Raw genomic sequence first — 16,186 nt, forward strand, 5'->3', positions numbered from 1 at the left:
TGACATGCGCCGACGTCACGAGTCACCTGACGTGGAAGTGAACCAGATCGCCGATCGAGAGAAGGAGGAGGGCTGAGACTCACACAACCCGAACAAGCAGACGAGCAAAGTACCTCTGTTCCTGCGGTCATTCTTAGTACCGAAGTGCCTGTACCAACTACTCTGCTGTGTGTATTTATAACCGTTTTTAATTGCTTATAAACATAACTTTACTACTCTATGGGCCTTGCGCTTTTTTATTTTTTGTTTCCCCTATTTATAGATACCTTCCCGGGGCTCCAGCCCGCAGGTGCACTGTACACTGAAGTGGATCCGCCTGATCCGACGTGATGTCCTCCTATGCATGGGGTGACTTCCAGCGTGGATAATATCACCGCAGCTCTGCATCGTCTGTACTTTGACGGGGATCCGTCTGCAACCGGCTGGCCGCAGTCACTGAGAAGATAGTCTCTATATAACTCTGGGGGAGGCTGAGCCCCGACCCAGTAATCAGGCTGCGCACTACTGAGTGGCTTCTAACTTAACCAAATAGCTAAAGGGGCAGAACTCCTCAAGTAGGGCCTGTCCCTGAAGCAACAACAAACTGGGGCCTCTGGGGGTAACTAGGCCTAGTGCCAGTGGCTACTGCTACCTGCACACACACCCTAACTTACCCAGCTCCCAGCTCCAACTGACACTCTTCAAAAAAACCCTCTTAACTGTCATCTCTCACAGCTTCACTGGTTGCCTAGCAACATGTAACTGCAGCCTCTCTTAACTGTCCCTATTAAAAACTGCCAGCGCAGGCTCCCTTGCACTGAAAAAGGCCTTAATTGCAAATGCAGCCGCCCTATTGACTAAGCCGCAGCATGTGACAATCCCTTGAGGGATACCGGGGCTATATATATATATATATATATATATATATATACACACACACAATAGACCAACAAGAAAGTCTCTTATCTGTTTCTGTTGTTGTAGCTGGAGGGGAAGGCCTCTCTGCTTTCCTGGGTCAGCACCCTTGTGTGCTATGGAAATATCCGTGTCCAGGTATAGAGGTATTGTTCCCTCATGTCTTGATGTCAACACACAGTCTTGTGTGCTTCAAGACTCTCTCATCATTGCAGCACCTTGTGTGCTGAGGAAAATCTCTGCAGTCCTCCTTCTCCTTATGTCAGCTCACATGTGAGCTAAGGAATCTCTCTCCTGCGTCTCACATGAGGCTTTTAACAGAGCTCTCATTAGTCTAGGTGGAGACTAGCTAATTGAGTCATTGCAATTAACTCTCTCTCTGCTGGATTTTCAGAGCTCTGAGGCTGCTTTATTTAAACAGGGATAAGTCCCTGTTACATACCTCCCCTGTTTGTGGGAAACTCGGGCTTACCACGGCCGAAGCCCATCCTTCCATTATCACTCGAGATACATCTGTGGCTCGAATAAGAATGGATGGAAGAGAAGAACCCTCAGTCCTGCTGTGATTGTAGCCCTTTCTCCATGTCAGTAATGTCTCCTCAAGAAGGTGCTTGAGCTCAGAACTCTTCAGTCGCTCGAGTAGGACTTTTCCCAAGCACATACTTTCTTCAGCCCACTGGTCACATGTTTTCCCCTGTGTCGGGCGATCCTTTCATCCCTGAGTTTATGGTGATCACCTGCATCAGGTTTTCAGCCATATTCACGGGTGCTTCCACCTGGGCAGAGTTTTTGTCCATATCTATAGACCCGTGGCATCTCAGTTTGGTAGATCCCTAGTGTTGTACCATCAGACGTGTGAACACTGAAACAGTTCTTCCTCAATCTACCAAAAGACTATCTTTCTAGCGGCTTTTTTCATTTTGAGGAATATGGCTTGGGCCATGGGACCACAGTAGCATTACTGAATTGGTATTGCACTTCTCAGTTGTAATTCAGTTCTTCTTTCCTGACTTGTGTGGAAAGCTGATCGTAGTACTGAGATGGCATTGCTGGTGCATTTATAGCAACACACAGCTTGCTTGGTTGTGATGTAGAACCTATATCTGTATTGAATCATACCTGTAGCGTCCTTCATTTTTTTGTAGCACCTTTTCTGCAGATACTTCCTAACATTTGACTGTAGCAAAATTACACACTGCTTCAAATGTTCATAATTTTTTATTTGCCCTTGCATTCTCCATATGGATTGGAGAAGACAGGCTGCTTTATTCTGGCTATTTAGCCGACGAGTTTTCATTCCTCTGTAGGCAGTCTGTATGGTGAGTGCTGCACAGCATTTGCACATATATATATATATATATATATATATATACAGTGGCGGCCGCCTTTAACCTCCTGCGGCCGTTTCCCCGCGATTTTCAAAATCGCGGGCAGATGCAGCATGTTTTCCGCCGGTTTGGGCGCTTTCAATGTAGAGCGCTATTAGCGCTGTCTGGTGGATGTGGCTGACGCGCGGCAAAGTCTATGAGAAACGGAAAACATCCCCGATTTTTTTCGGGGATGTAGGAGGTTAAAAGGGGCCGCGGCTGTATATATATATATCTTTCCTACCTGGCTTGGACAACAGCATTGTAGTACTTCTGAATTACTCTACTGCTTTTCTACCTTTTTAAGAAGTTTACCTCATCAGTGGGAGAATCCTGTTTCTGGAGCTTGCTCAGAGTGTGCATCAACACATTCTTCGTAATCGTTTTGAGCTCTGCAGATTTCTTTGCTCGGGCCCCAACTGCTTGCGTCAGTTTCTGGACCTTCTTGTGCTCCCTCTTGTACTGAATCACCTGGCCTCTAGCGATGCTCTGGTGATGCTCAGGGTAGCCTTCATTTTTTCATGCTGCTTTGCAGGGACACACTAGGTAATCAGATGTTCCTGCAGCACTGGTACTTCTTTAGCAGCCTGCAGATTCCTCCTGGTATGAGTCATTAAGTTCTATATGGAGTATGAACCTCATTCTGAGAGACTTCCAACTATCTATGGCAATTGCGAACCCCTTGCTGAGAGACTGTAATCTCTTTTACTGTCTCCTCATACTTCTATTTCAGATTAGTAATGATTTTGTCAGATTTGCTCTGTTTTCCATTCATGGCGGTATTAGTAGCATTTGCAGTATCTAACTCAGTCTTTAGATCCTCCATTTCGTTCCTGGCCAAAGAGTAAATTGTGAGCACAGTCTTCTGTAGCTCAGCATTATTTTCTCTCTCCATTTTCAATTCTTCATGGAGCAGGTCACAGTTATGCCTGGCAGCTTGCAGTGCATCTTCAGGGCTGGTCAAGGGATCGTCACTCAGTGATTCCAGGTCTGCTTCCCTGGTATGGTTGGATGAGGGTTCCTCACTGTTAGCACCTGACAGACACTTCTTTGGGTTACACGACTTCTGCGTAGGACCGTCTGGATATTTTGTCATCTGCGTGTCAAATCCTCCATTTTCTCTAGCCTGCAGGGCATCTCAGACCCCCTTTTTCTCCATGAGATCTGCGGACATATCTGTTCCGTCAACGGTAAGTGAAGCACCACTTTTCTTTTTCCACCTTTTTGTTTTGGACGACTCAGTCCCATCAGGGATACTGGGGTCTCCTTCTTTATTTGAAACTTCAGCAGTTTCACTGTATCCACCAGGCTTTTCTTGCAGTTGCGTTAACAAGCATAGATGTTCAGTGATCTGCTGCTCCCACTCTTACTCCTGCAGATCACTTTCGTCATCATAGAGAGTGGTCTTTTTGGTACGTACACATGTCTGTGAGTGGCTTGACTGCCTTTGCATCTAATCCCATGCTGTGCTAAAAATCTGTATGAACAGTAGAGCATTTGCTTATATGGGTTCCATGCAAAAGTGGATTTCAGGTGAAAGATGACACATTGTTTGCTCATTTGCATGTCATTTCCCAGAATCCCTTGCTGCAGTGGAAGCACTGTATGCTAGGTGATAATGGATGAAAGGCAGGGTTGCAAACCTGTCTAAAACATGTGAATGTGCTCACAGGAGATATTCTTTATTGGCTATATGCTAATGGTGGATGTTTTTTGTTGCCTTTTTCACCCACCATAACTTAAAATGTGTATATATACTGTGTTGCCCACACCACGTTGCAGTCTCTTTTATCCCAATTTAAGGCTGGAAACACTGTATTTTCAATGCAGGAGTTTATTTACAGGGATTAAATCACATATCAACAGGCCTACTGTCCCTTTAATAAAAAAACAAATAATAAAATTAACTCCTATTTTCTTTAGGGAAAGCTAACTACACCATAGCTTTCACCCTCACTAACTACATGGCCAGCTAAGCTGGTTCCCAAGCCAAAACATGCCCTGGCATATGCAACCATCTACACAGTCTTTGCACATGGCAATAACAAAGGGTTTTTGCTTATCTGTTTGTAAGTCCTCTGGAGCAGACATCCGTGATTCAGCACAGCCTTGTCGTCCTTTCCTTTTTAGGGGAACTCGGCCCCACATGAGCCCAGAGAAACTCTCTGTAGGTTCCTCTATAACCAGCTTCTGCAGCTGGGGAGCACTTCAATCCGCCCTTCTCTGTGGAAAACAGTCTCTCTCTGTGCATGACAGCTTTCAGTCTTTTAAAATACTTCCTCATTCAAAGCTTCATGAGTAATCAGGTGTTCAGCCTTCTTAATTAGGCATCAGGTGCTGCTGGCTACTCTAGGAGATTACCTCTAGGAGAGCTGGAAAGATCCCTTACTGCACAGTTCCAGCACCTAGAGGACAGTGATGATATCACAGTACACACACACACACACACGTTCAACAAGAATGTCTCTTATCTGTTTCTGTTGTTGTAGCTGTAGGGGAAGGTCTATCTGCTCTCCTGGGTCAGCACCCTTGTGTACTAAGGAAATGTCCGTGTCCAGGTATAGATCTCTTGCCCCCTCGTGTCTTGATGTCAACACACAGTCTTTTATGCTTCAAGACTCTTTCCTCATTGCAGCACTTTGTGTGCTGAGGAAAATCCCTGCAGTCCTCCTTCTCCTTACGTCAGCCCACAAGTGAGCTAAGGAATCTCTCTCCTGTGTCTCACATGAGGCTTTTTACAGGGCTCTCATTAGTCCAGGTTTAGCTTGCTGATTGAGTCATTGCAATTAACTATCTCTCTGCTGGATTCTCAGAGCTCTGATGCTGCTTTACTTAAACAGGGATAAGTCCCTGTTACAATCATCCATTTATTTTGTTCTCTAGAGCTATTCGATAAGTAATATGTAGAACCCCTGTGGGATTCCCATTTAATCTAAGGGGTTATAAAGGATTTAAAGAGTTAACTCCTAGTAATGGCCCTTAGATAGTATGTTTCAAAAAGACCAGACAGGTGCCTGGCTACACCTCATTTCTAGAATGTGCTGGAAGGGTAACCTAGTCTACGGTGACTCAGCGTAGGCTAAGCTCTGCCCATTTTCTGCCCAGAGACAGTGGAAGGGGGTAAGGTCATAAATTGGAGGGAAGAATAACTCCATCCTCAGATCCCAGAGGAACCAGAGGAGGAGGTCTCCCCTGTAAATATGTATGTACACAGTTTTGTAGTAGGTAACTAGGGTAGAAGCCCCTTTATTATTTTCCAGACAGGGAAATGTCACTAACAATTATAGGGTTCCCATGTATGACCCTCAGGCACATCCTTCCCTCAATGGAGGATGGCAAGGCACTTCATCATAGGCATCCTCAGTGACAGAGCTTTAGAGCATCTCACTGACAGGGCTTTAGAGTATCAACTGTTGCTGCCTGAAGGATAGGTTCCCAGCTGTCCTCAAAAGAGGGTAAGCCCTTAAGCTATGTTAGGGGGATAGGGTTTGCACCCTCAAATAAGATGGCACCCGGCCAAAGGATCCCAGTAGAGGTAGGAGCAGCAGGTCTATCCCTAGGTGACAAGAAGGTAAGGCACCGCCTAGTGGCGGCAGGTCTCCGGGTGGCAAGAGTGAAGAGGAGCAACACTGCTGCCTACCCTTTTATTTAAATGCATGTAGGATTGAAGCAAAGGGTCGCTGGAGCTCAACCCTATTAATTTCAGCTCTAGGGACCCCTGCTTCCTGTGTTACCTCCTTAGGGTGTGCCGCGGTATCTGGTTTAAAGCCCCTCGCCAAAAGGAAACCGCAAATGATGTCATGGCTTCCTATTGGCCCATGTCATGGGGTATCAAATGTGAGCTGAGATATCATCACCCCTTAAGGAAATAAGCATCTCAGGAACTAGGGGGAGCCCAGAGCTGAAATGAATGGGGTTGCACTCCAGAGACCCCCTGCTTCCTAACTCGGGGGTGGGGGGTAGGATTTTTTAGTGAAAACATTTTCAAGGAAAATCTTTTTTGGGGAGGATTTTTGTTTGTTTTTCTTTGGGGGGGAGGGGGTGTCCTTAATTGTGCTTGCCTAAGGGTTTGCAATGGCAAAGGCTGTACCTTAGGGAGATGAAAGTTACTGTCAAAGGAAAGGTTTATGTATCTTTGGCAATGTGGTCTGAACATTCTAAAGAAGACATTGTGCAGGACTATTCATAATAAAGTTTCCGAAAAGTTCCTGGCGCCCTTACTTCATTTACGCACCGCTCCAGCCCGCCCGCATGCCAACACCCTGAGATATAAGGTTAACAAGATCGACTGAGCATCACCAGCACTTTACTACACCACCTGACATACATTGGGCCCCTCTTCTGTTGGCCTGGGGAAGAGGTGTTACAAATAAATTCTAGGGATCAGACATTTTTGGGGATAAGGTAAACATTATGAATGGAGAGGGAGTGGCTCAGTGAGTAAAGACACTGACTGGCACTGAGAGTTTGAAGCAGGGGAACGTGGTTCAATTCCCAGTGTCGGCTCCTTGTGACCTTGGGCAAATCACTTTATGTCCCTGTGCTTCAGGCATCAAAAACCATAGATTGTAAGCTCCACAGGGCAGGGACTTGTGTCTGCAAAATGTCTCTGTAAAGCGCTACGTAAAACTAGCAGCGCTATACAAGAACAAACTATTATTATTATTATTTAACTTTCCAGGTGATTCCTTAATAACTCGGCCCTGTTTACCACAACTTTGCAACCACTGCCATGTTGTTCTCCATGTCTAGGAGCACTAGTGACAGCAGTATTTATGGTACTTTTTTCAGCTACAGTAAACATCATTGAATTATTCAAATATATTAAGCCCTATCTTTTTTTTCTTTGTTTAATCGGTCAGATCTCTCACTTTTATGTACAGCCACAAGGTTATTAAACAGGAGTTTAAAAGTTACTGATCCATTTCCTATCAGTGTAAAACTTTATAGAATATGTTGCATCAGCATTGTACAACTGAGTAATATTAGAGTCTAATTGTTAGTCCAAAATGACCAAAAAGTAATAACGCTTGAATTGACCATCCTACAGTATATCAATGTTTTTAGAACTGGTTGTATCAATACTGTGCAGCGGAACCATTTACAGCAGTGTGGATAACGTATAAACAATATAGAGTACGTAGAAATGTTCTTCCTGACATATTTGCACCTCACGTTGCCAAAAGTACCAAGTAGATAATTATTACTCACATGCAAATTGAAGTGTCGCCTCTCTACTAAGGATACTGCCAAAGGAGTTGGCTGCTAGGCACTGATATTGACCAGAATCCTTCATCTCATTTGGGCTGCTGATAATTAAATTTCCATCTATTAAACTGTAGCGATAATCACTTTCCAAGTCTATTTCTGTTCCATTTTGAAGCCATCTTTAAAAAAAAAATGTAAAAGGAGAATGAATGAAAAAAAGTCAAACAAAAGTTATAATAATATTTTAACAAATCTATTTACCAAGAAGTATTTTCACAGATATAGCTAGAGCTTAAGATACCTGCATGTTAAATTCCATTTACTATTTTACTATCTTATGAAAACTGCCATAATAAGATATTTTGGATGCAACAATTAAAATGTTACTACCAAGTTGGACTGGCTGTTCCATCATTTTTAGCCCATCTACTGTACTTTAGCCTAAAACATCCTATTATCGGATCAATCACTATCTGTTATGAAAACCTTGCAACTGTAAAATAACTATTAATCTGGTTTAAGATTCAGAAAATGTCATCTTTTCATTTCTCTATTTGCCATGTTATCTATACAATATAAATCATGGTAGGCTATTTTTTCATGCATTTTGCATAAAAGTGCTCAAATATAGTCTTCTCTGCTCAAATCATTTCCATTTACTGCCAAAAGTTTTCTCTTCCATCAGTCATCAATCTAAAACAGTATTTAAACATTAACTACTTACATCACCAATGTTTGGAAGCACTAAGTAATAATGTGAAGGCTTTAAACACACTAAATGCTTACTCTTTCCAAACCAAACATTTACATAACATTTTTACTTGCTGCTTCCAAACCCCACTATAAAGGAAAAACAATACAAAATACACATTCAACCATGAAGCACAAATGCAAAAATGCATGACTTGTATGAATTAAATATTGTAACTCTCAATAAGTGTACCTATAACTTGGAGCAGGGCTTCCTCTTGCCTCACAATTAAGTGCCACTTTCTTCTCTCCAGAATCCATAGGAAATATAACATTTTCTGGTTCTTGGACAAACAGTGGCCCATAATCCACACTCTCTGAAAAAATGAAAATCTACTGGTTAAAAATACAAATATTTTTCCACCTCTAGTGCTAAACAAATGATAATTGATGTGATTCTGCTATTTGATGTTTGTATAGTATAGGCATGTCAAAATTATATTCATTGATCAGAGAGGAAAAAAACAAATGGAGTTTTAATCCAAATAATGTATTTTTAAATGCTATAGTTTAGTTAATGCCTTTCTTTCTACCTCTTCATCAGATGGGAGCCTTTGACCACAGTCAAGATAGCTTAGGCATGTAACTTAAATATGAGTGGCCAAAAGTGTCACTAAATATTTTAGATCAGCCATTGAACACACCTGAAATGAGTCATATGAATTCTACACATCATTTTAAGGTGTTAGATTGAGGTTCCCACAAAGTAATACTCCATATACAGTACCACATTTTGTGTTCTACACTACGAGTTACTGTTGAAGAGGGCAGTGTCATCAAGAAAACATTACAAATATTCACACAAAAAGATATTTCTGTAAACATACTGCTGCAACCTCACAAAAGTTGTCCCTAACTTCCGGCATTGCTAGCAACTGGGCGAGTCCGTTTCCTTTCAGTTCTCGGGTGGGCTCTTCTTCCATCTCGTTGGTGCCCTAGTCTCTCCCAAACCCCTTACCTAATCTCTCCCAAACCCCATACCTAATCTCTCTCTGCAAACCCATACCTACCCCCCAGGCCCGTGCTACCCCTCCATTTCCTCCTTTTTTCCCCCCATGGCCCCTTCTCTCCCCCCTCCCCCCCACATAGCTATTTATCCCATCCCACAGCTCCCCCCATAGCTCCTTCTCTCCCACCCAATACCTCCTTCTCTCTCCCCCCAATAACTTCTTCTCCTCCCCAATACCTTATTCTGCCCCCCCCCATCCAGAGCCACACCTCCCCACAGGAGCCATGCTTCTTTCATGTGTCTTGGGCCCCAGGATTTCTGTTGGTGGCCCCAATAATGAATACAATGAGTTTGGTAACCACTAAGTTGAGAGACACAGTACATTGCAGCTTGAATTTTTTTTCTGTGTAAATTCTAAACTTGAGTTCTCACATTCATCACATTTACGGGGAGATTCACTAAACTCTTATAAGGAGTATTAGAGCTCGACCCCACGGTAACTGAGATTCAAGTCAATTTCAGTTAATGTGGGATCAAGCTCTGATACACATTGTTGGAGCTTCGTAAATCCTGGTCTTAGTATCATTATTAGTAAATAGCACATTTATTTTAAAAGATTCTCGTGGATTTTCAAGACGAATGACATTTTATCACTTCATTACTTCACTGTCTATCTGTTTTTTTGTCTAAAACTGATATGACATTAAAAAGAAAATAGTACATTTCAAAATGACTAATATGGTTGCTTTGTTTTCTTACATGATAGCATTGTAACAGTTGATAATGCACTTTTTTTTAAAGGTAATTTAGGACATACAGTATTTTTTATTTAATTACTGGTCCAATTGTTAAGAAAAAATAATCACTATATTCATCTTTACCACCTCTGCTTCTAAATTCAAGCTCATCTTAATTTCTGCTGACACAATCTGCATATTGTTGTACATTAGTTGATATAGATAAATGGGGAACATTATTTGAATAGGTGTGTTCTAGAAGACATCCAGAGTATCAACTGCAGCTGGTCTACATGTTAACAACCATATTTTTTCCATACTATTTCCCTGGCATATTCGGCATTTTGATTACTAATGTCACTGGTGAATTACTATACACAATTAGCCAACTTGATAATTAAGAACTGGCAAAGAATATATATTCTTAAGATATGAATGAGTAGTTCAGTATTAGGCAATACATTTTTTTTTATTTGGACTAACAATTGATATGACTTTATAAGACAAGCTGTCGAGAGTTCTCGCTCTTCCCCAGGTCTCAGCTAAAGTTGTTATTATAATAATCAACTTTTTTGTTGCTCCCCTATGATTTCCACGTTTCCCAATATAATGCTTCTGGCTTCATTGCTAGATCAAGTTCAAAACGTTTTGTATAAATTGTACCACTTTATTCCAAATTTTTTAAAATTTCATTACATTCCCAGAAGCAGTGTTTTAGGTCTCCTTTTTGTGTGCCACATTTTGGTTATATTCCCAGGCCCTATTTAACACCTTGATATGTGTTTCCTGCATTATCGCTCCACTTAGGGCTTTAAAATTTGCTTCCTGATTTTTAAAGGTTATCAAACGTGGATATCTCTGGGAAATCTTTCTTCCAACAAACTTTTTATGCATTGACCATTGGGATTGCTTCACTGTATGTAGCCAGGTCCCCTTTGGTTCCTCTTCCCCTTGCCTTCACAAATGAGAAGGCAGTTGCGGGGGCAAGCGTGTCTCCCGGTGGCGTCGGAGGCACGGCGCCGCCATCTATGTTATGTCCATGTGGGCGCGGAGGCTCGCGCATGGGCAGATGTGACACGGCAGCCATTTTAGTGTGGGAGAACTGGCACAAGAGGCGCTCCATAGTGCAGGGACCCTTAGAAGTCACGCATGCGCAGTTAGGGCGATGTGGTGGCCATTACAGGTTTGCACAGGCTCCATGGAGAGTAGCGGTGGCCATTACAGTGCGCGCATGCGGCCCCAATGTTAAAGAGGGCCATAAAAGACTACAATTCCAAGCAGCCTCTGGGGACTGCACTTTCACCCAGGTCACAGGCAGCCAAACAGCCAATAGTGCTTGCAGCTTCTCCTGCTGGAGAAGGATACATTGTTGTGTGCAGAGTCAGGAAGCAGACTGGGAAGCACATGAGGCAGTCAGACTGAGGAGACATTGGGGGAAGGAAGGGGGGCAGAGAGCTTTGAGCTTCTACCCTAGGCCAGAAGTACCCCAGGCTAGAATTGAGGCCCTGACTCCCCACTAGTGAGGGTGGGTGTTCCTAGGGACAGGCCCTTAGGTAAGGACCCGGTGCCCCTTCAGCTGTGTGCTAGGCAGGGACCTAGTGACAGTGCCTGCTGCCGTTCCTTAAGTGCAGGGACAGAGAGAGGCCCTGCTGCAGTTAATTTAGTGCAGAGACCCAGTGATAGTTTTGCTACATGTTCCTGTATGCTGTATTGCTGATTCAGAGACTGTCCTTACGGTGGGATGTCCGGCTGGCCCCCATCCCACGCGGAGGTACAGATCAGCGCTGGACCAAGTGGCACCGGTATACCCTTTGCGAAGACACCTAGGTGCAGGGACACCTGGGCAGGTATTTACAACCTTCCACACGTGCACCAACTTTAACTTGCTCCTCACATGTGACAGGCCTGTTCACACACTTGGGTGGTCTTGGACTCTCTGGACACGGGGTTGGGAAGGGATGTAAGGGTATAGCCCAGTTAGGGGCTAAAAAGGTTATAGCCCAGTTAGGGGTAAGGTTATAGCTGCCAGCTAGTGGCAGAGGGTGGCATATATTGTTGTGTATGCTGATATTGTTGCACTGTTATATATGATACTATTGTGTTGTGTTGCTCGTCCAGTAAACCTTTTAGCCATAACCATGGTGTATGTGGTTTCTGGGTGGGTTCCTATGTTAGGGCCATTCTACATTCTTATAGAATCCTACATAAGTGGAGGCACTTACCGACGAGAACGTTCCAGAGAAGCACCCCAGTTCCCATCAGCGGAGGCTCAGGCCTCCTGTGAATCTGCAGTTATACGCACCACACCTGGTAAGATATAGATTCCCCCTCACATTCACTCTATCTGCAATTGGGGGTGGGTGAATACCCGAGAGGGTATTTTTTTTCTTCAAAATATTAAAATTAATTAGCTACTCTTATCTAAGACATTGTTGTCTGTGTAGCCTAGTGCCCCTGGCTATAGTCTTCTACAGGCCTCAACACTGTAAGTCCTGATAGGAACAGGGAGTGTTGGGGTTAAACTCCTGCCATGGCGTATCCTGCATTTGCAGCCTGGATGTGTGCTGTGTTGCCATATACAGGGGTAGGCCTAAACCAGCGGTTGGAGTGTCATACCTGGAGAGGGTACTGACTGGGTCACATGTATATGGTGTGATGTCTGTCAGTACCTGGACCTGCCCTGTTATGGGGCAGGGTTACAAGCCCCTCCCCCCTGGGTATAAAAACTGACACTCCACCAAATTCATTGTGTGTGGTTTGTTTGCGTCTTCCCTCCCTCGGAGGAGTGGGAGTGTACCGCTCATCCAATCAGGGGGTGAGGGAGTTTAGGAGGGGTGCTTGGGGACTCAAGCCCTGGGTATCTGCTCCAGGGATTGTGGAGAATGCCACGTGCTGCATGGAATAAAGACTCAGTTATACCTACTATACCGTGTAGTCTTTGGAGGAGAGAGAGTTGCCTATGGGGTCCATCCTGCCTGCCAGGATCCTCATGGGACGGAGGCACTGCACCCTAAGGAGGAAAAGCCTGCCCTGTTGCTGCTCCCACACAACATCAGTGGAGCCTTCAGGCTTTCTGTAAGACCATCAAGTGAGCTTACAGCACCGGGAACACCCATGTATTATTGTATTGTATGTCTTTGTATTGTATGTCTTTATTTATATAGCGCCACAAGTGTACTCAGCGCTTCACAAAGAATACAGTACAGCGAATTATAATAATACAATAATTGCAGCAAAATCAGACAATAGGAAAGGAAATCCCTGCCACAAAGAGCTTACAATCTAAGGTTTGAGGGGAACTTACATAGACAACAGGTGAGGGAATAAGTGCTGTAGATGGAAGTGCTTGGCCACAATGGGTGGTAGGAGTGACTGGGTGTGGGACAATAGCCATGAGTGCAGGCTGTTGGGATGCTTGATTTGTGGGGCGAGCTTTAAGGTTAGTCAGTATTAAATGAAAAGGTTGACACCATTTGCATGGGAGTAGATGGCAGTGAGGCATGAATGAGAGCAAGTGTGTAGTAGCCAGATCTCCAGTAGGAGGGGGGAATACTGTAGGTGCTACATCTGTAAAAATTTAAATCTCCACCCAATACTAATGTATCTTCTGAATATTTGCTCATTTTCTGTATTAGATTTTTTTTTTAAACAAAACTTTGAGTAGTTGTTTGGCGCATACATCATACAGATAATTTATCTTCCTTTGTCAACTTTTACATCCCATATAGCAAATCTCCCTTGTGAGTCTGAAAATAAGTCAAATTCCTCTAGTTGTAACCCTTTCTTGACCAGTATGGCAACCCCACAAGAATACTATTAAATGAGGCAAACTTGCTTTCACCCACACGTTTGCACTTTAGTTTTTCGTGTTCTTTATCTATTAAGTGTGTTTCTTGAATAAACTCTATTTCTGCTTTTATTTTCCCCACATAACTCAGCATTTTTTTCTTATAATAGGCGCATGAATTCCTCCAATATTCCATGATACTATTCTAAGTGACGCCATTACTTATTCTGTATTGGTTTTGTATGTTATATACAGACGTCTATCCAATAGAAACGCTCCTGATCCAGTCACGTGGTTCCCTGGCAGAAGTCTCACACTGACACCGACTGCTTACCTGCTGCTGTGGAATGGATCCGTGCAGCTTCCACGCCGGCTGAAGACAGTTCGGATGCTGCCCCGCCACAAGATGTCTGCTGATGAGGTGATTATTTCAGCTACCCTGACATTACCCGACGCCGGTTATTACCTGACGCCGGGCCCACTTCTCAATTGCTGGGTCCTGGTAATGTTGGGTAGCTGAAAAGACGCCGGGTAATGACAGGTACCGGGTACTTCCAGGTACTCGGTACACCACTACTTCCGATTCTAGTAGTCTTATTCTTTTCGAACTCTAACTACTTTAACTGGTTTAGTGAACTAATTCACCCTCTCCCCCTCTTTACCTCTGCTTCTTGATCACGTAACAGTTTGGTTTTTAATTTGTATTTCCTCCCCTGTTTAAGATTGTTTCCCCTTTTGCAATATATAAATCTACCATCTATTCCTACAGTATAACATTATATTATATCATATAACCGTTTATAGCTTAACATAACAACACTACTTAAGTGTTCCTCTCTTCCAAACTTTCCTCTTTTGTGTTTTTTTTCCCCACAAACTATATTTTCTTCTTGCTTTCTATATTTTAGTGAAAATAAAGATAAAGATTCCCAGGAACACTGCTCATCCTTCTGGAACTGTGTCTGTGTTTTGCCTGCTGGGTGTTTTGGGCGCCAGCTCCTGGCTTTCTTGTATGTAATCCTTCTGTAAAGTCATAAACAGCTCAGCCTCTCTGGAGGAATTGAATTCCCTTTGTTCTGTCTCTGTGAAGATTTGCAGCTTCGCTGAGTAGACTTGGGAGAACTTTTTCCCTTTTTTAATCAAGTCCGTGCAGATTGTGGAGTACTCCCTTCTTGCTTTAGTCACCTCAGATGAAAAGTCCTGGAATAGTGGTAAATTCATGTTTTTATATTTTAGTTGTGTGGGTTTCTTGCATGCTCTCCATAGTTGTACTTTATCCTGGAATCTCAGCAGCTTTAGAATAGCCACTCTGGGCCTTGCTGCCTTCTGACCACATGGTGGGCCTAGTCTGTGGGGCCTCTCAATCACCATTGGTAGTTTATCTTCTTCTACTCCCAGCAGTCGTGGAAAATTGTTTGCTAGAAAATCCTGTAGTAGTGAGACTTTTTTTGCCTAAGGAAAACCCACAATAGTTAAGTTGTTGCATCGTGATCTGTTTTCCAAATCATCCAGCTTTGATGTAGTAATCTGTTGTTTTTTTGTTAACGCAGTTACTTGCTGTTCAATTGCTTTACCTCCATCCCTGAATGATCACATCTGTGTTTGTTTTTCTGAGCCGTAGCATGCAACTGTGAGATATGTTCCTTCAAATCCGACATGGCTGCTTTAAATTGCTGTGTTTGTAATTCAACGAGGAGTTCCGGCGATCAGTTTACTGCTTTTATCATATCTGCATAGGGGGCTATGGGACTTACTTGTTTGTCTGTTGTTGACAGTATATCCGCCATGTTTGCCTCTCCCTTTTTTTTATTAGATTTGTCTGCTCATGTGTATTGTGCGGCATATTTTTCGCATCAAATTAGAGGAATTTTTCCATTCAAAGGGTATTGTTAGGTGCGGCGTGTCATCCGACAACTTTTCTCACCATTTGATTTTTATATTCTCAAAAGAAAAAGAAATGAAGGCACAAAAAGTAAGGAGAACACAAGCTTTATAATATAAAAATAAAAGCAACTGTAGTAACATGCACTGGGATACACAAATTTATAAATCCAGTGTTGGAGTAAAAGAATAATGAAACAGGATAATTGACTGCGATAACTGAGATAGCTGCTGCTGGGACCACATAAGGAAACCTCTTCACTGTGTCCTGACCATCCTTGATGTCATCTGAGACCGCTGTGGGAGGGGGAGCCGAAGTTACCACTGTGTTGAGCCCCGCGTCGTAGCGCTGGCCCTTTGGGTAGCCTCAGGGGGTTCCTTCTCCTGGTAGGGCTGGTGGTGGCTGATGTTTCCCTCTGCGTCTAGCGCTCCCCGAAGTGACATCAGGGGATGCTGGTCCGGTCTTAACAGAACAGCTTCATGTTCTCAGTGAAGGGAAATCCAAGGTCTGCAGCAGCTGGTCTCTGTTTGCTGACAGAGCTCCGTGTGCTCAAGGGAGATCTCTGAGCAGCGTCGGAGTATACAGCCTGGGCAGCGGATACTTGCTCTTGCT

The 16,186-nt window shown here is 43.5% G+C and overlaps 1 protein-coding gene across 4 annotated transcripts in view; it reads right to left on the reverse strand.

The window, feature by feature from the left end:
* Positions 1–16,186, reverse strand: part of CNTN5 (contactin 5) — a 1,772,202-nt gene that overhangs the window by 577,588 nt on the left and 1,178,428 nt on the right. For 3 of the 4 annotated variants that reach the window (XM_075592451.1, XM_075592452.1, XM_075592454.1), the window contains exons 6-7: positions 8,413–8,536; positions 7,473–7,648 (exon numbers count right to left, since the gene is read on the reverse strand). The exons of the other annotated variant lie outside the window; for it this stretch is intronic. In XM_075592451.1, coding sequence (XP_075448566.1) covers positions 7,473–7,648; positions 8,413–8,536 — 300 coding nt within the window. The remainder of the gene's footprint in view (positions 1–7,472; positions 7,649–8,412; positions 8,537–16,186) is intronic. 4 annotated transcript variants of the gene reach the window in all.

Source organism: Ascaphus truei, chromosome 3, assembly GCF_040206685.1.
Source record: "Ascaphus truei isolate aAscTru1 chromosome 3, aAscTru1.hap1, whole genome shotgun sequence".
NCBI classification, from domain to species: domain Eukaryota; kingdom Metazoa; phylum Chordata; class Amphibia; order Anura; family Ascaphidae; genus Ascaphus; species Ascaphus truei.